Here is a 26,387-nt window from a genome sequence, read left to right on the forward strand (position 1 = left end):
ATAACAGAGCCATAACTTTGTGTTAAATAGTAATATCTGGAAATGCCAATGAGATGTATGCATACTACATAACTAATCAAGGGCCATAAATCTGAGTTATAAGTATCTGACCGGAACAAGGCGACTATATGCACATCTCCTCTTAGAATCCCATAAAGTTTCATTGAATTCCAGCCAGTAGTTGCAGAGAAGTAGCGAGGAAACGAATATTTTTCTATATGGATACTGCATAACTAATCAAGGGCAATAACTCTGAGTTAAAGTGTCTGACCCCAACAAGGCAATGATATGCACATCTTCTCTTGGTATTGAAGGTTCCCATAAAGTTTCATTGAATTCCAGCCAGTAGTTGCAGAGAAGTAGCACGGTAATGATTTTTGCTCTATATGCATACTGCATAACTAATCAAGGGCCATAACTCTGAGTTTAAGTGTCTGTCCAGAACAAGGCGACGATATGCGCATCTCCTCTAGGTATTGAAGATTCCCATACAGTTTCGTTGAATTCCAGCCATTAGTTGCAGAGAAGTAGCGCGGAAACGATTTTTTTCTCTATATGCATACTGAATAACTAATCAAGGGCCATAACTCTTAGTTTAAGTGTCTGACCGGAACAAGGCAACGATATGCACATCTCCTCTTGGTATTGAAGATTCCCATAAAGTTTCATTGAATTCCAGCCAGTAGTTGCAAAGAATTAGCGAGGAAACGATTTCTACTCCATATGCATATTGCATATCTTATTAAGGGCCATAACTCTGAGTTAAAGTGTCTGACCGGAACAAGCCGACGATATGCGCATCTCCTCTTGGTATTGATGATTCTCATTAAGTTTTTTTTAATTCCAGCCAGTAAAGCTTTCGACAAGGTATGGCATGATGGTCTTCTCTATAAATTAAAAAATGCTGGATTAAATGGAAAATTGCTCAACTGGTTCTCTGATTATCTTTCTAACAGACGTCAATGTGTCGTTCTTCCAGGAGCTCATTCTAATTGGTCAACTGTAAATGCAGGAGTTCCTCAAGGATCTATTCTTGGACCTCTGTTGTTCCTGGTATACATTAATGATATTGTTGACGATTTAAACTCAAGCATACACCTCTTTGCCGATGATACTAGTTTGCACATAATTGTTGACTATCCAATAGCTGCCGCGACAACTCTTCAATCTGATATTGACAAAATTTCAAGTTGGGCTGATAAATGGCTTGTAACATTCAACCCTTCTAAATCGGAAACTATGATCATGTCACGCAAAACAAATAAGCCTTATCATCCGCCACTTCTAATGCATGATCAGCCTATCTCCTCAGTAAATAGTCATAAACATCTTGGTCTTTACTTTTCGGATGATTGCTCTTGGCATGTACATATTAATTCTATCAAAGAGAAGGCTTGGAAAAGAATTCATATCATGAGAAAACTTAAATTTACACTAGACAGAAGATCACTAGAAGTTATATATCTATCATTCATAAGACCTCTCATTGAATATGCAGATGTAGTCTGGATCAACTGTACACAATATGAAAAACTTGAACTTGATAAAATTCAACATGAAGCCGCCCGTATAGTCTCAGGGGCCACTAAACTTGTATCTCTTCAGGAACTTCAAAGAGAAGTACTTTGGGAATCCCTCGAAAGCCGTAGACAGAATCACAAACTTATTTTGTTTTACAAAATGAAAAACGGTCTCACACCAGATTATTTATCGTCCTTAGTTCCACCATCAGTTGGAGAAACGTCTAGGTACAATTTACGAAATGCTTCTGACATGCAAACAATACGTACAAGAACTTCTCTTTACCATAATGCATTTCTGCCATCTACTTTGAGAGATTGGAACTTACTATCAACAGAGGTACAAAACTCAATATATTTGTCCTCTTTTAAAACGCAACTTAAAGGTAATATAAAAAATGCCCCAAATATTATTACATAGGTGAAAGAAAATGGCAAGTCATGCATAGAACAGAATGTAGCTCTTTAAACCATCACTTATTCAGAAAAAATATGTCCCCCTCACCAAATTGTCAATGTGGTCTCCTGGAAAGTAACCACCACTTCTTCTTTGAGTGTCACTTCTATAATGATATCAGACTCAGACTATTTGATGCTGTTTCTAATGTCTGTACTATAACACTTCATACCTTACTAAACGGAGACCAGAATCTTAGCCATGACATTAATTCTAAAATTGTTCAAGCAGTTCATGTATATATACGTGAAAGTAACCGATTTTCATGAGCAAATAATTTGCCAACTTGACCTATCCGAATGAATCTTCTTTACCTTCTTTCTAATTCTTTTCAATTATTTATATTCTTTAAAAAAAGATCTTTTGAACAATAGCTAAAATCTTCGATTTTTTTTTTCGTTTCAAATATGTTAAAAATTAACTTCATTGTTTCAAACAATATTGCAAACACTGTCATAATTTAACTGCATTGTACAAATATGTAGGAGAAGACCTTTATAAGCTTTATAGCTTTCGGCTCTAATCCTTTTTCATTCATGTATCTAATTATTGTAAATGTAAACAACATGATGTACTTGTATCATTGTTTGAAATAAACTATGTTTAAACTAAACTAATTCCAGCCAGTAGTTGCAGAGAACTACTCCGGAAACAAAATTCGGACGGACGGACGGACCGACGGTCAGATGCGCATCTCCTCTTGATATTGATGATTCCCATAAAGTTTCGTTGAATACCAGCCAGTAGTTGCAGAGAACTACTCCGGAAACGAAATTCGGACGGACGGATGGACGGACGGACGGACAACGCCAAAACTATATCCCCCTCCCGATTCCATCGGCGGGGGATAATTAGCTTATTTCACTTAAGACAAGGTTGACGTCAAAGTATTAACGTCAAGAGCTCAATACCTGACCTCCTAAACTAGCTTATAACGATTTCAAATTTAATAATAAAATTCTCAAATTTTCTGCAATTACCGCTGGAATACTGCTTATGTGAACAATATTTTTTAAACCATACAAGCCATTACTTTGGCTTAATTGTAGCTATATACCGCCTGGTACTGCAGTCTGCATAATTTTGACAATGTGGTACACCCCGCACGGGCCTCATACAGGATTGTCTGTGTAATTGGAAGTACATTAACCAGCTTGAACCTAGCTGTATTGTGTTAAAATGTCGGGTATCTAGCATTAAAAATATGGAAAATGTTTAAAACGTGTCCGGTTGATGGTCGCCAACCAGTATATAACCTATAAACATTCGTATTGATTAAGACATTTATGCATATTAATGTAAATTATTTTATTGCTTACGTATATTTTTAATGTTTATAATTCAAGTAATAGAAAGAGCATCGAAACACCAGGCTATCTGATGTGTACGAGGGGGCGTAAACCCCGAGTATTAATCAGATTGCCGAGTGTTTTGATGTTCTTTCTCTTTTGTATCATAGTCAAACATAAAAACGCGTTCACAATATGAAACCCCAGAAAAAAGTAACCACTGAACGAGCATCTGAATATGATATTTCTGTCGCTTTCCCTTTCTCTGTCGTCAGAATAAGTAAACCCTAGCAAAATTGAGCCAATCAAAGGGCATGCTGTGGAGTGCGGTTGACTAATACCAGCACTCCAGTTAACACACTGTGCATGTATATGTATACGATTTAACTCCGACACATTTTCAACAGAAAGGTCCCCAAACTATGATACAATGATTTTTAGAAAAATAGTCACTTACTAAATAAATACTTATTAATAATGGTTTGCAGGCATAGCGTTTATGATATTTCTGGGAATAGGGTTTTGATCACGGGACAATTTTTTACGGTAACGTTGGGTCGCCACTGATATTTTTTGAAATGTTGAAAGATATAACGAAAAGTTAAGATAACCCAATTTGACCGTAAACAAATGTCACATGATCTTCCCTTTTGTTAAGATTTCCTTGTAGATCGTCTCACAGGGTCCCGATGGTTATTTGCTATTAATAAATGTCTTGTTGACATGATTTAGGATTTAGCTATCTTTAGCAAATGTTGAAAAATATAACAAAAAGTTAAGGTATCGCAATTTTATCCTTAACAAAAGTCACGTGATCACCCACTTAAAATCGTCTCGATTATTATTGTCTATAAATAAACGCTTTGATGACATGATTTAGGTCAAGGATTTAGCCAGCTTATTTTAACCACTTGATATGAATTACCTACGGAAGCGTCCTGGTGCCAATTCGTAATGTTCTATAATAAAATAAAAAAACTCCTACGTAGGAGATAGAAAAACCTAATTAGGAGCTTGTAACTCCTACGTAGGACTTTATAACTCCTACGTAGGACTTTAAAACTCCTACGTAGGAGATAAAAAAAAGCCTAATTAGGAGTTTATAACTCCTACGTAGGACTTTTAAACTCCTACGTAGGACTTTATATCTCCTACGTAGGACTTTGTAAGTCCTACGTAGGACTTTATAACTCCTACGTAGGACTTTATAACTCCTACGTAGGACTTTTTAACTCCTACGTAGGACTTTATAACTCCTACGTAGGACTTTATAACTCCTACGTAGAACTTTTTAACTCCTACGTAGGAGATAAAAAGGCCTAATTAGGAGTTTATAACTCCTACGTAGGACTTTTAAACTCCTAAGTAGGACTTTTTAATTAAAAAATCCTAATTAGGAGTTTGTATCTCCTACGTAGGACTTTTTGACTTTATAAGAAATGCATACAGAATGCTTTGCAAATCTCAACATTCCGGACCGGTATATCGGCGAAGGTACAAGACACTTAAATTAAATATAGAGGACATTTCACCTTTGGTTCAAACAGAATTTATTTATGTTTGATTGTGTAGGAAGCTATAAGCTTATAGACACACTTTCGAATCCGTTCCTGGAACCAACCAGTACGTACTTAGCAATGAGTGTAAGTTTCTTGCTCAAGGAAACAACGGCTTGCGCCTAACGGGGTTTGAACCCATGCGGCTAGCGATCATTAGGCTACCAGTCACACGGCCATGCCGCCACACTTCACTTTTTAATAAAGTGGCTCAGGTTTCTTAGGGTGAGGTGTCTGTAAGCATTGGCGATGTATCCCCGAAAAATTGCTTTACAGCTATCCGAAAAAAACTTACTCGACAACAAGCATATATATCAAAATTTTAAAAGGCTTTAACGATTACGTTTTCCATACGAACTAGCTGAACAAAACCGAGTAATTTATCCATTTTCAGCCGTTTCAAATGATTAAATCCTTATAGGGGCAGGGGGAGTAGTGAAGTGTCTTGTTCCTGCTCCGTAAAGTTTAAGAAGATAACAGTTTGCGGAGCATTATGCATGCATATGTTTAATAATGAATTACATTATATATCCTACTTTGAACAAAGTTTAACCCATACATTTTGTGTACATGTGTATAATAATTATAACTAAACGTACATAATACAGAATCATCGTTTAATATATAACTCCTAATTAGGCTTTTTTTTATCTCCTACGTAGGAGTTTATTTTTTTTATTGAACATTATGAATTGGCACCAGGACGCTTCCGTAATAACCTCAACTATTAATCTAGATTTAAATAATGGTAGCGTACATAACAAAAATAAAGTGTCTGTACACGCATTTTGTTTTGTATTCTTACATTAACAATTTCTTATTTAAGTAAATAAAATTTGAATAGATCACCTATGAAAAGGTTAGTGTTTGTTAGCATATTTGGAATTAACCTTTCACCTACTTATTTGTGAAATTAAGTTTTAACTATTTACATAGACCTAATATGATGCTTTGATTTTACGGGATATTGTTGTTGCAGATAAAATAAACTAAATGTATCAAAGAATTTGAAAAAAAATAATAGAACGATCTCATTGGATAAAACAATTTCAACCATTAGAAAGAATTGTTTAAGTCCGATTTTTTTATACTGAACACGTTGAATAAAAATTATATTTTTCTCGCCAGAGTCGTTCAGCACGACATTATTGTTGTGCTTGTGGTACTTTAGTTCTTTTCATTTTGGGTGGTTCCAGTATTCCTTACTTGAATATTGTTGAATCACCCTTAGGATATGTGGCCTGCTTTTTAAATTTGTCTATTGACGTCTTATCTATGATATGCAGGCTTCATAACCTCTGATCTCCTTTCCAAAGTCCATTTTATTTAGTTCCAGTTATTGTGCTTAAGCCGGTGCTATGGGGCGTGGACGGTAGTTTGCACTTGACAGTACCGTCCATGAACAGGCTCAATCAAACCAAGCCTGTAACATATTTTTTATTTTGCCGTGTAAAATTGCGTGCAATATCATAAATTGCAATTTCACAGCCCTGTCCGTCAAACTTTGGATAAGGACCTCTAACTCAGATCATGTCGACCCGCAACGTGTGTTGTATTTTTGAGTTCGACCGAGAATATGTGATTTTCATAATATTTCTGCAGAAGGGAATAGAGATCAGGTTCAAGAGTTCGATTGATCGGTGTTCGGGCGATCCGAGATAGAACAATATTCATTATATGGGAACTCTGCCAGGCTGGGTGATCAGTTCGAGCGAAGGGATATTAGAGCGATCCGAGTTCGAGCGAATGAAGTTAAACTCAATCTATAAATGTATTGCTTTCACATTACTTATAAAAAGGTTGTATGTGTTGCATATTGGTTATGTTTTAGTATAATTTATACGAATATATAATATGTTTCACCTGTAAAGACAAATATGTGTACCTGTGTAAATACAAACGTTTCTGACTGCAATAAAACTCAACCCGGCTCCATTCATGAAAGCAATCGAGTCTGTAATGGTCTGTAATGGACGTTATCCCAAAACGCAATGTCTTCGCCAATCTATCTTCTACTGAGTTTGTGCTTCTGATAAACATGACAACAAGATAAACATGTTGCTTATACCAATTCCTGAAATAATATAATTAGTTAAAAATAAATTCAAATTCAATATATACTATATTTTAACAATATAAAAAAATCAGATGTTCGCTTTCATTTAGTTTAGATATGACTGTAAAACCTCAGTAAAGGCAACTGTGAATAAATTTTGAACTAAAGTTTATTACCCTACTGATTAAATGAATACATTACTGCCATTAATTTACTAGGAACTGACCAAAACAACTTGATCAGTAACAAAGAATTCAGCCTTAAACATAGTTTATGTATTCCTTCATTAAAAAATACATAAATTCAGGAGAAATTTCCTTAATTTCAATGAATTTTTGCAATACAGGTATCGTGCACTTAGATGATAGTTTATCTTCAATTAACAGAACAAAGATAAGAAAGGCACTAACAATGCTGACAAAATTAACGCCAAATACTTCACATAGTCCAAAACTAGAAACAATTGCTAATCCCGCAGACAAACTTCCACCATAACCAAGCCATATGCGTTGTCAAACTTGCTCAATAAATATTCATGACTGTGATTAAGATAAATTAAAATGTTCATACACTACAAGTAACAGATCATGTGACAAGAGTGAAAAGTTCATCAATACTGTACAAATGTTATGTAATTCCTTATAACAATGCACAAACATTCTTGGTACAAATGTGAGCCTATTTAACTAAACCGTTATGTCGGCACAACCTAGAATTCATCCTTGGTTTGGACAATTTACAAACTTTTTAAACACTTAAGTTATGTAATTCTCTTTTTTTATATATATAATGTTGCATGTGTTTCAAATTTGAATTTTCGTAATAATATCAGCTGTCATTAAAATATTTTTAAAGGAATCAAGTGTATCAATTACATCCATTGACATTCACGAATTCTTTAGCATACAAATTTAACTCAAAACTCTCGTTATTTTTTAAATGTTTTATCGGTAGAAACTCTACCGTTTGTAATAGACAAGTAATATTTCAATACATCAAGTAATGTTTCTACTATGTGACGCCAGAAAGTAACAATGATATCTGTAATATTACATATTATGTAACAATAAAGACAGAAATATAACTTAGAAAGATTAAGGAATTCACATTAACAAACAACCTTCTTTGATTATATCAGAGATAGATATGGAGAAAATGTATGGATATTTTTCTGTGTCTTTAAGAACATTAATATGGTGACTGTTGTAGTTATTCAAAATTCAGTCCAAAAAAATCAAAAATACGTAAACTGAAGAAACCCCGTCCCTCTCGCAGAACAATAGCACTACCATCCTAATAAAATTTATAGGAAGGACAAATTGTCCTTCTCTTAGAACACGCATAATGACAAACTACAAAAGAGAATAGCTGTTTACACTATATTAATAGTTAGATCATATAAATTAATAAATTCATATTTTTACATCACTATATATATTATTTCAAAAGCGATTCATGTTAACTAAGTACATGTAGATTTATTAGATGTTTTTATGCTGTAATAATATTTATATTGTTATCTCATTAATCACTGCAAATATTATCAGTCTGACCATTTAATAATTTTGACATGTGTATCTGCTTATGGTTCATCACAAAATATATGATATATATTATAAACAAACGTAAAGAGACTGGTATGACTTGTAAATCTCATGGGAGGGATTCTGTCCTATCTGAGAGCTCCTGTCAACTTTGTCATTTTCGGTGGGTAGGCTTTTGTCCGGTAGGGAGACAAGAATATAGACACTCTTATAACATTAACGTGTAAGGCATTAAAAGGAATGTGAGATCTTTATTGACCACCAAGCTTTCGAAAATGAAGAAAATGCACGAGTGGGAACTCGAGGTCTTCCATTGGCAGTAAAGCTTAAAAGTCTTCAAATATCCATTAAAATAAATAAACAAACTAACAAAAGCATCTTTTGTTCCATTTTCATCAGAGCTTATTTGTAGAGACTGTTTAAGCATCTTAACGGAAACTGAGGGTCAGGTCCTTCATACACACAGAGTAATTCGAATCTTACATTGTATTGATCTCTACCAATATTATTTGAACTATTTGAATGAACTAAACAGATTTTGCGGCTCTTTTTAAACACAAGTCAAAAGTCTCCCTTAAGTACACAGAGCTGACTTGTATACTCTATTTGTGCGTTAAAGCGGACATTGAGTGTCAGGTCCTTCGCAAAAATAAAACGGAGAGATTTGAACTTCTTGTTGTCATGCGTAATTTTGTTTTGAATGTAAAGTTAACGCAAATTGAAGAAAATCGAATTTGCCCAAAGTTCATTTTGAACCAAAAGTCAATTTCTCCCTTAAGTACACAGAGCTGACTTGTATACTCTATTTGTGCGTTTTAGCGGACATTGAAGGTCAGGTCCATCGCAACAAACGGGGAGATTTGAACCAAAATTTTGTTGTTGAAGTTATTGTTGTTGTTGTTGTTATGCTTGATTTAATTTGTGTTCTATATGTGAAGTGAACGCTACTTGAATCGATTCGAATTTGAATGAACTTAATTTTAAACCTAAAGTCAAAGTCTCCCAGTACACAGAGCTGACTTGTATACATTATTCGTGCGTCTAAGCGTACACTGAGGTCAAGTCTTCTCAACACACAGAGAGAACTGAACTTTTCGTTATCATGCCAAACGTTGGGTTTTGTATGTGAATTGAACACTATTTGCACCAAGCAATTTTTACAACCCGTTCGTTGAGAAAAAAGTATTCTTCTGTATTCAGAGCTGACTTGCTTACTCTAATTGTGCGTTTAGCGAAAATGGAGGGTCAGGTCATATGCAAAAAACGTGAGTTTTGAAATTTTTCGTTATCAAATTTATGACGTCACGAATTTATTCATATTAAAGTACAAATGTACATAATTATATACCTCTCACTATTTAATTGTCATTTAATGTACAGGTTGAATTAACTTCGTTCTAGTTCCACCGCATTAAAGTTAGTTACTTGTATAGAAATAATGTACGATAAAGAAACAAATTCAAACATTTTTGTTTGAGGCATTCATAAATAATCAATATGATTTGAACCATAAGAAAAGTTACAGAATCAATTTATACAATTTTGTAAGGTGGATTATTATATTAAGAAAGAACTTCCACATCGATTTTCCTAAAAAAAAAACAAGTCTATCAGTAACTCGATTTATATTAGGAACGCAAATAAATGTTGATGTATCTTTGCACTGTGCACTGCACAGATTACGTGCCTCTCGCATGATAACATATCTCTCGACTTCTCACGAGGACTAAGCATACTCTACTTGTATTTGAGACAGACGATATCTTTAGCCTTTCTGTTATCTTTAAACTGATTGTCATTTTATTATTTGTAGGTCAATGTTCAGATGCAACTATTTTAGTTTTTAAGTCAGAATTAATTTTACTCTACACGAATAACCAATGGAACGTCAATCATTTTTTTTTTTCATTTTTTTATTTATTTATTTTATTTTACTTCTTATCTTTTTTTTTTTTTTTAGAAAAAAGGGGCTTTGATTTATAGAGATGCTAGTGTGTATGAACAAAATATAAGTAAGACGGATAGTAAAGAATTTAAAATATCGGGTTAAAATACATGATATGTAGGTTAAGTAGTGGTTCAAAAACTATAATCTTGAAATAATTTTAAAGCATAAACAGTTCCCTTCATCATCACAATGCAGTCATTTCATAAAACATCTTGCTTTTCTTGCCACAAAAATCAAATTTCAATGTATATGATCAAGTAAAAATGATAAATAAATAAGTTTTATTTATACCTCATATGTTAACAACACAATGACATTGGCATGGTGTGAATTGTAGTTTATTTTATACTTTTATCACAATGAACACAAAGCTAACAACACAAGATATTTGGTTGCAGGCAGTCTCCGAGAAATCGTTTTAATTTTTGAAAACAAAAAAAACAATATGAATGTAGAGGGAAACTTGTCAATTTGTTACGTCAATGTACATGTAACTTTATGTATTTTTCCTCCGACTGAATGAAATAAATATTTTAAAGCTAAATTTATTTCTCCTCTCAGCGAAAAAGGCAGGCAAATGTTTGACAATGAGCAGGTTTGTGGGCTTTGAAGATCATGACTTTAGCGATAACGTAGATACCTTACATGAATGCTCTAATCAACGTATTACACTCGGGACAATATTGAAGACGCTCCAAACATGAATGGCATAGATAATGTTTGTAAGGCCGACAACTCACCAAACGTACAATATCACATTTCTGCTGACAACCATCACACAATCCAAACTTTCCATTAACAATTGTCCGCACTAGTGAGAAAGAAAATATGAGAGAAAAATAACTAAGTGAAATATTCTTTACAGTTCGTCATTAATTGATCATATTTAACCAAAATATTAGATATTACACATTAATTGATCATATTTAACGATAATGTCATACATTCCAAATCGAGCCATATTAAGTTACCACGAGTAACTTTGCAACATGAAACTTACTTTATATATAGTTTTCATGTACTGCATGCACTAATTACTTATAATTATCAATTGATTCTAAATATTCTTCTGCAAAATGTCACTGTTATGTTGTTATTGCACTTACTTGATATGAAAATAAAACGTGGCAAAATCTTAACTGATAATGTTTTATATTTTTTAGGCAATATGCGTACCTTCACGTCGAGTTTCAGTACCTTCACGTCGAGTTTCAACCAACATCATTCCAATGAAACGTCTAGTTTTAACCAACATTATTCCAATGAAAAGTATAGAAACAGACAATCCAGCAAAAGCTAGCATTATATAAATACTTGTCAGTTTGCAGGGCACATCTGACGCTAAAACTACTGAAAATAAAATGTATTTAATTGTTTACTTTTAAAGAAGGAACTTATTAACGACGTAATTTCATCAGTGAAATTAAACTTCAGATAAATATCTCAAAAGTATCGATTTCAAAAAGATTAATTTAAGCAGTTGAACTATTAATTTAAGTAAATGGTTTTAGACAAACATTATGTTTCAACATTTTGTAGTTAAAATGAGTATGCGTTCAGAATAATGTTTATGAATTTCAAGGAAAATTAGTTTCTTTTTTCAAAATAAACTGCGAAATTCATTAATCATAAAATGTTAAACAAGAGAGCCATGATGGCCCTGAGGTCGCTCACCTGTATATAGGCCCCCGACCCCCCCAAAAGTTGCAGGGCCAATATAACCCAAGGGCTTTTATTTGCACAAACTTGGTAGACACCCATAAGAAGATGTTTCATGCTAAACTTCTAAGTTCTAGCTCATTGGGCTTTTTAAAAGAAGATTTTTTAAAAGTTTTTACTATACATACACATATAGTTAAAAACAATGACACCCCTGGGGCCGGGCCAGTTTTGACCCCAGGGCTTTTATTTGAACAAACTTTGTAGACACTTACTAGAAGATGTTTCATGCTTAATATCTAAACTCTAGCTATTTGGGTTTTTTCAAAGAAGATTTTAAGTTTTTGCTATACACACATAAGGAAAATCAAAGACCCCCGGGGCGGGGCCAATTTTGACCCCAGGTCTTTTATTTGAACAAATTTTGTAGACACTCACTAAAAGATGTTTCATGCTTAATATCTTAACTCTAGCTATTTGGGTTTTTTCAAAGAAGAATTTTTAAGTTTTTGCTATACACATATAAGGAAAATCAATGACCCCCGGGGCGGGGCCAATTTTGACCCCAGGGCTTTTATTTGAACAAACTTGGTACACACCTATTAGAACATGTTTCATGCTAAATATCTTAGCCATAGCTCTTTGAGTTCTTTAAAAGAAGGTTTTTTAAGTTTTTACTATATTCATGTAGGGAAAATCAATGACCCCCCGGGGTGGGGCCTATTTTGACCCCAGGGCTTTTATTTGAACAAACTTGGTAGACACTTATTAGAACATGTTTCATGCTAAATATCTTAGCTCTAACTCATTTGGTTCTTTAAACGGAGATTTTTGAAGTTTTTACTATATGCATATAGGGAAAATCAATGACCCCCTGGGGTTGGGCCAATTTTGACCCCAGGGCTTTTATTTGAACAAACTTGGTAGACACCCATTAGAACATGTTTCATGCTAAATATCTTAGCCATAGCTTTTTGAGTTCTTTAAAAGAAGATTTTTAAGTTTTTACTATATGCATATAGGGAAAATCAATGACCCCCTGGGGCGGGGCCAATTTTGACCCCAGGGCTTTTATTTGAACAAACTTGGTAGATACTCACTAGAAGATGTTTCATGCCAAATATCTAAGCTCTAGCTCTTATGGTTTTTTAAAAGAAGATATTTAAAGTTTTTTCTTTTGGTTGCCATGGCAACCAGAGTTCTGCATGGAATTAAATTCTTTGAACGATTTTTAAAGGTGACCACCAAAGGAACATTCCTGTGAAGTTTGGATGAAATTGGCTTAGTGGTTTATGAGGAGATGTCATTGAAAGAAAAAGTTTACGGACGGACGACGGACGGCCGACGGACGGACGCCAGACGAAAAGTGATCACAAAAGCTCACCCTGTCACTTTGTGACAGGTGAGCTAAAAACTCAATAGCAAATTTTCGATACAATTTTGCACTTCTGTTGTGTATTGATTCAAATGGGTAAAAGTATACAATGGTATATAAATATTTTAAAGTGGCATTAGTAAGTGACAGGTGAAAGTCAAAATAAGTAAACATTTTTACCATAATCCCATTTAATTTTATTTTTTATTCACATTAACGATAAGTAACTGTAAACAAGGATATTTCTATAAATATCCACCGGAAATTGATATCCGCCGGAAATTACCTGTAATATTCAGTTTATAAAAAATAGGCGTCGTTTTATATATTTAGTGAAATTTATATTTCATTACAACTGTTGGTCATTAAGTCTTTAAACAGTCATTTTTTAAATATATAGTAAATTCAGCTTCACTTGATAAGGAAAAAATAAGCATCATATAGAGAAAACGGAATCCCTAAAGACAAAATTGAAAATGTTGTTAGCTTGGTTTGATTGAGCAAGTTCATAAAAAGTGCAAGGTACTGTCCTTGCCCCCTAATTCCGGCTTAAGCAGAATTCAAAATTTAACCATAAAAAATCGTGAAAATTTAAATTAAGAAATATTATTAAATATAAACGTCACTTTGATATAAATGTACAATTGGGACAATTATCATGAATAAACCAAATCCTTTCTTTATATCACATTTTTTAAAAATCTTTATTAACAAATCGATGTAATATTATTGAAAAGAATATAAAACAATCATACCATACAATGAAGTCTCAATGTTTTCTTCCAGGTTTATATAGCTCGAAGTGTTTTTAACTAGGAATATATGATTGTGTATGCATATTTCGAACATCTGGGCACCATCGTTAAGGTCAATCTTTCCTTGAGGTATTATCTTTAAATATATAATTAGCGATATACATACTGTGTGTTTACATAAATTACATTAAGATAAATACTTTTATGTTACAATTTAAAGTACATATCTCAGTAAAATCAATATCCAGTCACAAAATATATTTAATCGTTTTAGAAAAGTTGTCAAAGTTTTAAGCAACGCCGTAGTGACCCAGAAGTCAGAATGTAAGAACTTTCTTTTAAAATGGAGATTCGAAAGGTATCAAACATAGATGGTAAAAAATTAAATTTTGCCAATCCCAAATTTGCCCATTCATACACATAAAAATATCAAAGTTAAATAACATAAGTTTATTTCAATGTTTACAAAACGCCTGCTACAACGGATATATCCGGGGCCTTGTAAGCGGAAATAGTTAATTTTATAGTACACCGTGGGTAAGCAACTTTGGTCACGTGACCACAAAAGTCAACGTACACGGCCAAAATACCTCGGCTGAGGTAAGTTTTCTATTGATTATTTTTCTGTCTAGCCGATTTAAATTATGCTACATAGCCTACCGACCGCGGCAGTTCCGATGCTTTCTAAAATGTATTTAGTTTCGTCTAACGTTTTGTACTTTTTGAGAACATTCAAACAATATTTGCAAATTGTCGATGACAACGTACACACTATTGTGTAAAAGTGTTGATGAAAGCTTAATAAACGATACGCATGTCATTTCTTAGTAAAATTTCAGGTCTTAAAATATATAAGAGAATGTTTTAATGAAAAAGGAACTAGTTTCCCTCGTTAATTTTTTGTATTTATTTAAAAATTGACCAACTTACAGAAATGTCAACGTACACATACAGTCTAGAAAATGTCAACGTACACACTCACAATTCAGTTTGATAGTGGTCTGAACATAAGGCTGCAACTTCGGAGTAGGTGGCTTTTTCTAACAAAAAGTTAGCTTTCAATTTAGATTGCCCTCTCAAATGTATATAAGTACAGGTTTATACAAAGGAAAAAAGTTGCAAGTACATTCATATCATCACAAATAAGCTTAAACAACCTTTAACTTTTTTAAAATGTAATTTATTTGTTCTTTTGTGGTTTTCTTTTAGAAGAAAAAAAATTCCAGTTACTCAGATTGCTTAATGATTTGCTGAAACAGCAATTTTAAACTGTATTAATTTAGATCATTTTACAGTCATTTAATAACGAAAACAGAGGATAAGCGTTGCTCAACCAACCTAGTGCCTTCTGTAGCAACAAAAGTTGCCAATCAGAGATTTTTTTTTTCAATTTTCAAAACAACCTGTGGCTTTCTGAAGGATAAGATATAACGCGATCAATCAGAAAAGGGGGAAAACCTGAAATCAAATTCCAACAACTGAAAATGAAATTTACCCACACATTTTATGAAGAAAAAAAATCAATTCTTTTAACATGCATGGTACATATATACACAGAGGCTATATATAGGGACAGATTTCTGTCCTCTAGATGATATAAGTAAGTTGCTGTTAAGTCACGGTTCTGGTAATGAAGATCACTAGGCATTTAAGGGGAAATATTAGCACTTTTAGTGGAAAATAAACTTTTTTTGGGCTAGGGGAAACAGCCTTTATTCGGCTGTAAAATACAGTGAAAAAATCACTACGGCAATGGGTTACAATGACGCCGAGTGACTAGTTTATAGGTATTATCAGTATTTCAGCAGTTATGTCATTTTAACCCTATGATTACATAACGAACGTTCTATTAACATTATATTTTCAATAATATATCTCCTTGCACTAGTTATATAATTGCCACATGTTATAGACATTGTTATTTAATACATGGGCTAGCTTAATAGACGTGATATATATTTTTGCATTCACAGTTTTCTTTGCCCTTTTTGTTTCACTGCAAATTTTGCCAACCATGTCTACTTATTTACAAGTCTATGATATGTATTCAACAAAAATGCCATACATTTTAATAATTTGCATTGCAATCAAAATTTTAAATTCAAGCAAACCATTTTATTTGAGCAAAATGTCGATAAAATTTCTGCATTGTAACAATCATTTCAATATATATTGTGGCATTCCTATGATTACTAGTGGGTCATATGACTGTGGTACTTGATATAACTTTTTAAATGTTTAAACAATGTCATTGATTCATATCTATAGCTCATACATTGCGCACAAAATAAGATAGGTAAATTTATTACTAGAAACCATTTTCCGGTAAATTTATTACTAGTAACCATTTTCAGTAACTGGTTTCTTGAGCAAAAAAAGCATTTTACTCGAAACTTGGTACTAGTAACTTACCATTTAACAAAAGGGTAATTTCTTGCCTTAACCAACCTATAAAATTGTGAATTGTTTATAAGATATTTTTTACATAACAAGTGCAAGTAGATATATTCTTGAAATATAATGTTAATAGGACATAAATGATGTGATCAAGTGACGCAACTGCTGAAAAACCGGTAATATAAAATTGTAACTCGGCATCACCGTCAACCTTGGACCCTTTTACTGCTACGGAAGGCACTAGTTGGTTGAGCAAGAGACCCTTATCCTGGCTGTTTACGTTATTAAGATGACTGTTTTTACGATCTTTTTTGTAATACGATCTATATTAATCCAGTTTAAAATATAAAAGCGGCTGTTTCAGCTAATCATTAAGCAGTTTGAGTAACTGGAAATATGTCTTCTAAAAAAAAAAAAAGTACAAATAAATAACATAAAAAGTTAATGATTGTTTAAGCTTATTTCCGATGAAATGAATGCACTCCAAACTATTTCTTTTGTAAAATTAATAGTAATTATATACAGTTTGAGAGGGCATCTAAATTGAAAGCTAACTTTTTGTTGAAAAAAAGCCACCTACATGTATTTCGAAGTAACAGCCACTATCAAACTAAATTTGGAGTGTGTACGTTGACACTTTCTAGACAGTATGTGTACGTTGACATTTCTGTAAGTTGGTAAATTTTTAGATAAATACAAAAAAATGACAGCAGGAAACCAGTTCTTTTTTCATTAAAACATTCTCTTATATATTTTAAGACCTGAAATTTTACTTAGCACTGACATGCATATCGTTTATTAAGTTATTATCAACACTTTTACACAATAGTGTGTACGTTGTCATCGACAATTTGCAAACATTGTTTGAATGATCTAATAAAATACAAAACGTCGGACGACATCAAATACATTTTTAGAAAGCATCGGAACAGCCGCGGTCGGTAGGCTATGTACCATAATTTGAATTGGCTCGATAGAAAAATAATCACTAAAAAACTTACCTCAGCCGAGGTATTTTGGCCGTGTACGTTGACTTTTGTGGTCACGTGATCAAAGTTGCTCACCCACTGTGAGTATACTACAAAACATTTGGTTTACAAATACACCTGTTCTATTTCATACATTGACTTTTTCATGTGTACTGTAATGAGTATAATATGTCTTGTAAAGTGTCTGTTCTTATTTTTTCATAGAGTTCTGAAGCTGTTAGAGGGTCATATAGGTCATATAACCCTGACAACAAGAGCCTTTCTTGCGAATGTCAATAAGAAAAGCTTCTAAAACATTTAGTTTTCACTACAGTACCTTACAAGACAGAACTAATGGAAAAGTTATTGAAGATGTTGAGGAGTCTGAGAGGCTCTACTAGCAAACCATGTACAATGGCTGAAATTTGTTATGGCAAAACCCGAAAGGAAACCATGAATTTGGCCACTGATTGTGCTATTCCAGCATAACTGATGATGAAAAGAACATCACTTGTAAGAAATTCAGCCCTGATACAAGCAAATGGCTATTCATTTTCATTGAAAAGTGGGGACATTGTCACAAGTGCAAAAGTCAGTGTTCTCAGATGTTGTGACAGTTTCTTGTCCCCAGTTTGTGAGATTCTCAGCCACTAAAAATAAATCATTAAATAAAACAATAAAACTATTAATGTTAATATGTTAAAACTGCTTACATGTTACATGTTTAAAACAGTTCATACTAACCAGTTTATACAGTGTTAGACAACATTATGATTGATGTAACACTTTTTATTTGGCACAATAGTGTGACCGCAAATATATTTGGTGTTTTTATTAAATGAAACTAGGTCAAATCTTTGACGGTTATTTATTTTATTTTACTTGCATTTATTTAAAGTTAATTTGTTACAAAAAATATAAATATAATTCCAAATAATGGCTTATTCCAGATTACATTACTAAATCTAAAATTGACTTACATGACCGAAATTTGATTGTACCGGGACGCATAATGCAATTGGTTTACGCGACACCTTGTACTTTTTAGAATTGTGTACTATTCATTATCTCGTATAGCGATTTAATATTAAGCAATAAAGTATTTCAAATTCATTCAATTCATTCAATATTTATATTTATTTAAACAAATAAATCAAAGTAAATACTGACCATTTTTGAATAAAATATCCAGTTTAAGTCGGGTCTAAAGGAAGAAAAACAAAGTGTTGTAGGAACAAATGTTGTCACCCATAATATTCTTAAATAAAAAATTAGATTATTACTCCTGTAAAATCTTAACGTCATTGTCATATCGAAGTAGCACACTATCTAACACTCATAATTTATCATACTTGCGTACATCTACTTATATAGGACCAACGCAAAAATACGCTAAGGCCATTCATAAAAAAATGTTTGTAGTGCTCGACCGACCCATGAAAATTGCCCCGACTCAAAAAAATTTTTACACCTTCGAGGATTTTTTTTTAAACCATTGTGCTTACATTCTGTAAAAAAAGAACTTTCTCCAATAACTTTTCAGACTAGTTTTGAGAAGTAGAAGAAATAAAGAATGTTATCCCAAAAACAAAATAAACACGCTTTTCATCGATATTAAGCCAAAATTTGACCCCGAACATCGGCGATTTCACATTTGCCAGAAATCCTAAAATTTCGCAAAGGGCATAACAATTCTCAGTTTCCAAGCCAAACATGTGAATGAATTGTTCTTTTGTTATTTAGTCAACATTAAATCTGATAAAAGTCAATCTCATTTTGAAGATATTTGCTAAAATAATTGCCGATCAGATGACAACTTACACACTGTGTGAAGCTGTACTCGATTTTCCTAAATGCTGCCTATATATACGGACAATGTATGGAAAGCTGAAGGTATTTTTACAAATATAAAGTTTTGTTCTTTAAACTTTAGAGTGGACATATTTAACCAGAATAAAATTCGATTTATTTTTGGTATAAAAGTGAAAAAACGATTGCAACCTTGCTTCGAAGATAATAGACACACATCAATGAATGTGGAAATGGACTACCCTCCGTAACCATAGGCCACCACTGTATACATAATTATATTTTAACAGAAAATAATACCAGAAAACTTTATTGTTGACATAAATTAATTTAAATCATTCTTCCATTCATGATTGTCAGAACATGAGGTTGCACTAAAACTTGTTGAAAAATACAAGTTAAGTGATAAAATTTTCGCGAGAAAGTCGCTGGAAAATTAACGTTTTTTCCCTGATACTTTTAAATAAGTTATACCTACAGGTGTTTTCTTCATAATGATAATTATTTTTAAAAAAAATACCTTTTCCTTAATTGTAATTTAAAAGCCATATTTTTAAATCTTTGTTGCGAACAATTTTACAAATAAATCATGCACAGTTTTCTTTTTTTTATTTTTTTTTCACTCGTTGTAATTGTCCGTTTATCTGACAGATACTATATTCCCATTCAACACACAAATGGGTTTATTTAATTGTTGCCCAATGCTATTTTAATCCCACTTTCAAGGACCTGTTGACGATTGTGAGCAATTACACACTATACTTGTACACAGCAGGTGACGTAGATTTTTCTACATAATACACTGCCAAATATGGCAAGTACACACGACTGTGTGACAGGTGTAATGTACATAATGATCTATTATTATGCTGGCTAGTGAATGGAGTTAATTAAGTAGGTTAATACAGTATGGTTTGGTAAGTGACAAGATAACTTAAATTTTCAAGTGTACACCCCTAAAATTTAACATTTTTAAAAAAAATCAAAGCTAAAAAAATTCTGCTGTTAGTCATTTAATTTCAAATATTTATATTCCAACCAGATTAAAATTATTTGCAGGATAAATCCTTTTATTCAATAGTAATGAGAAATGGATTTACTACACCCCTCCCTTCTTTGTGCATTTAGAATTTGACAAGTCAGGACCAGTAAAGGAAATCTGAGGTAGTCATCAAAGCAGGTGGTAATCATTGATTTTGCAAACAAAACATCTATACATGTAGCATAAATTGCATTTTTAAATAACTATGAAATACAAGTATTGAGACTAATTCCGTTTTATTTTCTCAAAGAGCTAGATCTATCAAGTAATCATATTGTATGTATTTTTCTCAGACCACTTCTTTTAATTAATTTTTACAGGTATTGTCACCTTTTTCCAGACATTGCCAATTTCAGTAAATAAGGAACAAGTTCAATTATTTTGTTTAAAGTTGAAATGAATATAAAATAAACAACAAAAGTGTTACATTGAATGTCTGTTACTATTTGAAATATTAAACAAAGAAAATATCAACAGAAATACATTTGCCTACATAATTTTTTTTGTGTAAATACATGTTCAGTATATCATGGCAGACTATATACTCACAGTGTATTGCTATACTCATTATGCTCAAATTTTGTATCAATTACAATTTAAAAAAAATCCCCTACCTACCTACCCACCTCTTGAACTTAGGGTCGGAGCACTACAAACAAACAATGTTGTAAGGATGGCCTATACGAATTTGCAATTGGAAATTCCCTATATTGTATTGTACATGTATAAGATACCGTTGTATGATTATTTAGGTCAGGTCACATTTGGTGTCTTATCGGTGTTATGATAACTTTTGTTACTATCAGTATGTTTTTGTGCTTAATCACGGCACGTTTAAGCGTATTTTATTAGTCAATAAGTGTGTAAATCATTATGAAGCATAGTACGCTTATCATTTGCACAAAAATTTGGTTATATAACGTTGGTTTTGATCGTGTTTTTCAGTTCAATAGATATTTTTCTTACCTCCGTTTCTTGTGTTTTTTGTGTTTGTTTTGGTCTCTTTGTGTGTGTGTGCGTGTGTGTGTGTGTGTGCGTGTGTGTGTGTGTGTTGGTGTGTGTGTGTGTGTGTGCGCGTGTGTGTGTGTGTGTGTGTGTGTGTGTGTGTTTTATTTTATTGGAATGACTGTAAACATACTTGATGTAGAGCATATACTTACAGGATAAAAATACGCTTTGAATTTAATGCTCAAGCATGATTTCGTCATATACTAGTATACATTATTCCTGGCAGTTTTAGAGAACATTTAGAACAATTTCTAAAAGGTATCAGTTTTTTGTCATAGAAACGTATAAAGTTCTATGACAATGATATGACGAAAGTAAGTCTTCAATAAGATATGTGAGTCACCGTAAGGTTCATGCCGTTTATCGACCCTGTTCCTTTCTCTATTAAATCCAATGTAGCATCACGTGACGTACAACAATCTCCATATTTCAGAAAATTACTGCATACATTTTTCTTATCAAAGTTGGAGTCCTAGTTGTGGAAATTTTGCAACAACTTTTGCTGTAACTGATTTACAAAAATATATTGTCGAACTTCTTTCGCTCGAACCCGTAGGGCACGTGCAAATCTGTCGAAGAGATCGGTAGTAATCGGTTGATTTTTTATGCATAAAAAGATCATACATTTCGGGTGCATGGGTGTGAAGGGTATCCCGGTTACATACGATACATGGTATATTATGATACAATTTACTTAGCCGCTTTTGAGCCCAACTACTTATTGTCTGCTTTAGAAAGGCGGTTGCTTAAAACATGTAACTGAGAAAAAAAGGTAAGTTTTAAACAATTTTTCCTTGGCGGTTTTAAGCCATGTTACTGCTGAATACAGGTGACCGCTGATTCAGGTTTTCCTGAAGATTTTTGTTTGTTTGTTTCATTTTAACGCCTTTTCCCAATAGTATTTCAGTCATACGGGCGGGTAGTTTCCTAACCATCGTTCCTGGAGAGTTACACCAGTACTAGACTACCTTCCTCCGTGCTAAACTACCAAAGCATCTCCCGGGGATCGAACCCACGTCAGAGAGGTAACTGGATTAGAAGTCATCGATTCAAACCCCTCGACCACGGAGGCGGTCGTTCCTGAAGATAGCTTAGCACCTGTTTATCCTATATAGACTGTACACCAAAGCAGTTTCATGTCTTCTCCAGATATATTGAATGGTCGTGTTTTAATTTTGCCACATGGCCTCAATGTTGCATTTGCGGAAACTTATGACATAAAACTTTTGTTGACGAACAGTATACACAGAAACATTTAGTGCATTCGTTGGGTTTTATAATGTCAATATGATTTCGCACAAATTTAATTAGGAACTAAAACACGATCAAAACCAACGTTATATAACCAAATTTTTGTGCAAATGATAAGCGTACTATGCTTCATAATGATTTATACACTTATTGACTAATAAAATACGCTTAAATGTGCCGTAATTAAGCACAAGAAACACACTGGCAGTAACAAAAGTTATCATAAGAACTCCAGGACATATTTTGAGTTATCACAAGAACTCCGTAACATTAGAAAAATCGGGTATACATTTATTAGCCTTGGCTTTATGTTTGCAACTCTCCATAATAATTAGGTGATTATGTATAGCAACGGTGAAGATCACAAATGAAAAGGTCAATATGTACGAATTAGCAAGTAATTTTGTAATTTTTCTCAAAACTACCAGATTTTTTAAAAAAGGCGACGAAATATGGACTAAAATATTTTTTCTGAAACAAAATACAATATGTAGGGCAAGCTTAATTATCAAAGTTAAATTTAGCACCTCAAACTCCCCATTTAAAGTTAAAAATAACCATTATTTACGCGAGTTCTCCAAGTATATAGAAAAGTTTTCCACAGAAATCCGTAACGTTTTCCAGGAACTCCGTGACAGTTATCATAAGAACTCCAAACAAGTTATCATAAGAACTCCATCCTTCGTGTAACACTTCCTCCCCCGTGGTTATCAGTGTCTTGACAGCCAAAAAGTTGTAGAAAAATAGAACTTGTTCTAATTTTCTTATTATCTTCATGGATGTCACATGATTTCTCGTTAAAAACCATTCAAGTAGGGTGTCTGCATTATCCAATACAAGGAGAATATGATACTTGATTAAAGACTTGGATTTATGTGTAGACCGGGTTAGTAGCTAGATAAGAACAAAATTACGAGTAAACCCTTTTAAACCACGTCACGTAGCAGTTCAATGAGACACTTGCCATTTTGTTACAAGCGTTTAAACACTAAGTCTCTAAAAAATCTTTGTCTTGTATTTTTTTCTTATTTCAGCTTTCCTTTTATTAAAAAGCATTTGTTTGTTGTGTACGAATACCATTTTTAAATTCTAAATTTCAATATTTGAGGTTTATTCATATCATTTTTGTATTAAGAAATTTTAAAATATAACCGTAAAGCATTACAAAACAAACATAATAATATTAATGTAACACGCATACCGTTTTGCAGTAAAAGTATCCTTTAAATTTGTTATAAATAAAGGAGTTAAATAAGAAAATTTACAAGACAACATGTTTGACATACTGGAATGAAAAGGCGCATCAATGATAACAATGAGTATCTCATCTCTACATTAAACATAATTATCGCATGGTGCGGCGATTTGTTTTTAATGTTCCTCGGCTGTTATTGGTAATAACCCACAGTGCGATATCTCAGATAAAGCATACTTCTTTGAAAAAAGTGTGCGTTATTTCAAATAAAACACAGTTATCTAAGTACACTTGGTTCATGTATAAGCGTGACCGTAGACAAATACATAAGAGTCACTGGACGGTACTAAACTTTAGGCTGAAAAAAAACAACAAATATTTTCAGATTGGGTAAAGATAATGGGGTAGTGGGGGATATGGCTGTCAGTTAAGAAAATGTTTTGTCTAGGCTTGAACGTACTTCTTCAAAAACCTTGTAATCCTTTTTCCTGAATGCAATTTGGTGGAAGGAGGCACTGTCTGTATAAACAATTTCATGAGTAGATATACTCGCAATATTTTCAATGTCAAGTCCTAATAAATAATCGTTATATCATTATACCTTAAATCTGTCAATCTGAAAAAAAAAACATTCAACTTTTTCTAGATTTTTTTAAACATGTAATGACTGAAGAGAGGATAGTGTGACTTAGATCAGCTGGATGGTATATACTGATGGTGGTCTGCAATTGTACATCGCGGGTAGATTCAGTCACCGCCAACAGCCTTTTGATACAGGACATAAATTATGCTATAAATGAAGCATGGCTCTTTGATTTAGGATCAAGTTATGATTACATACAAAACAAATAGTATCTGTACACGCATAAAGTATTATTTAATTGTTCTACATTAATTACTCGTGTAAAGGGGTTTTCTGAATGAAATAATAAAATATACATATACTGGAATAAAATGCAATATCAAACACGATGCATCAAAGGAAACATTTTTTAAGGCCGATTATGCCGAAGAAATGCTGTTATCTTTATTTGTCAAAATAGATTTTTATTTTTGGTATCCTGTTATTATTTCGAAAAGGTTACTCATTGGCCATATACCTGAACCATCATTTTGCTTCTGTTGCTTTTTTGCCATAAGCAGAGTCATAGTGGTTTGGTATTTTGACTGTATGGAATCCAAATTACTTGTTTGTTTACATTTTGGTACTTTCATAACAGCTCTCTTTACTTTAGATAATAAGCATCTAAAATGCTCTAAAACATTATTTACACACTATGAAACTCGTGCTTGCCCTTTCTAATTCATTTTATGACATAATGTGTGTTATCTTTGAACATTTTATGTATGTGATAATTTGAATAGATCTACTATATTTGTCTAGGTCCGTCACAACATTTATTGAACCATTTGTATTAAAATAGTATTTTGCCCGTCAATATGATTGTATTCAATTCGTTCAATAAATCCAGAACAAAAATAAAACTTTGCAGTACATTGTATCATTGGCAGTCATGAAGTGTTTAAACAGCATGGAACTTTATCCTGTAACTTTGAAATTAACTAAAGCAATTGAAGTAAGTTATTGCTACGGTTTACGATTATTTAGGTTGTGCCGATAGTTATACATTATTATATGACCCTCATATATAATTGCTATTCTAATCTAAATAAAGGAACATGTCATTCATTGCCTATAAGTATAGAAATAAATAATTCATCATGTAAAATACTAAACAACGAGATCATTCTATGAATCATATTATAAAAACCAAGTTTACAATCATACTGTTATAAAATTAGTTAAGATAACTTAAGTCTTTCAGTTTTCCACCGTATGCCTTTAATCACCTGGCAGCACTACGGTTATTCCCAATAAACCACCCAGGATGCGCTCCGGATCATCCAGGCAGAGTCCAGGTTAAGCTACGGTTCATGCCGGTGCTTCCCCGGTCGTTCCCAGATGACGCCGGAAGAGCCCCGGTTGACCCAGGCAGAGTCCCGGTCGATCCAGGCAGAGGCCGAGCAGAACCCAGGACGATCCAGGCAGAGCCCCGGTAGAATCCGGTGGATTAAAAAAAATTATTTAAAATAATATCTATTGTTCCAGAACAGTAATTCATGATGATTTTCTGAAAACTCATTATGCAAGACTGGATTGAAGGGAAATGGGAAGGGTTTTAATACAAACAAGTGCAATCATCGCAAATTGTCGTGATTCTTTTGAAATGAACCGGGCTTTGCCAGGGCTCTACCGGGATCAACCTTAACTCAATGGTCATCCTCCGGGGCTCTGCCGGCATCCTCCAGGGTTCTGCCGGCATCCTCCGGGGCTCTGCCGGCATTCACCTGGGCTCTGTCAGCATTCACCGGGCTCTTCCGTAGCTCTACCGGATATATCATACCCCGGATCATCCCCGGTTTGTGCCGGTAAAGCTACGTTGCTTCCCGCGGTGTAACCCCGGTCGCTCCCGTCAGAGCTTATGATGAAGCCGGCAAAGGTATACTTTCCGGATCATCCCGGACCACCCCGGTGATATTAAATATTTCTATATACG

General features: G+C 33.4%; 1 protein-coding gene across 2 annotated transcripts; it reads right to left on the reverse strand.

Moving 5' to 3' along the window:
- Positions 1-5,529: 5,529 nt before the first annotated feature.
- On the reverse strand, positions 5,530-18,840 carry LOC132718799 (uncharacterized). Of its 2 annotated transcripts, XM_060702533.1 has the most exons (5): positions 18,695-18,840; positions 14,160-14,295; positions 11,568-11,720; positions 11,111-11,181; positions 5,530-6,896 (listed from the first exon to the last, which is right to left on the reverse strand). In XM_060702533.1, the coding sequence occupies exons 1-5, from the start codon at positions 18,833-18,835 to the stop codon at positions 6,885-6,887; spliced, it is 513 nt and encodes a 170-aa protein (XP_060558516.1). In that variant the 5' UTR covers positions 18,836-18,840; the 3' UTR covers positions 5,530-6,884. The 2 variants fall into 2 exon arrangements, with proteins under 2 accessions (XP_060558516.1, XP_060558515.1); XM_060702532.1 differs by lacking the exon at positions 5,530-6,896 and having other exon boundaries at positions 10,670-11,181.
- Between the last annotated feature and the right edge of the window lie 7,547 nt (positions 18,841-26,387).

Source organism: Ruditapes philippinarum, unplaced genomic scaffold (assembly GCF_026571515.1).
Source record: "Ruditapes philippinarum isolate M1 unplaced genomic scaffold, ASM2657151v2 ctg2917_1_1_1_1, whole genome shotgun sequence".
In the NCBI taxonomy this organism is placed as follows: domain Eukaryota; kingdom Metazoa; phylum Mollusca; class Bivalvia; order Venerida; family Veneridae; genus Ruditapes; species Ruditapes philippinarum.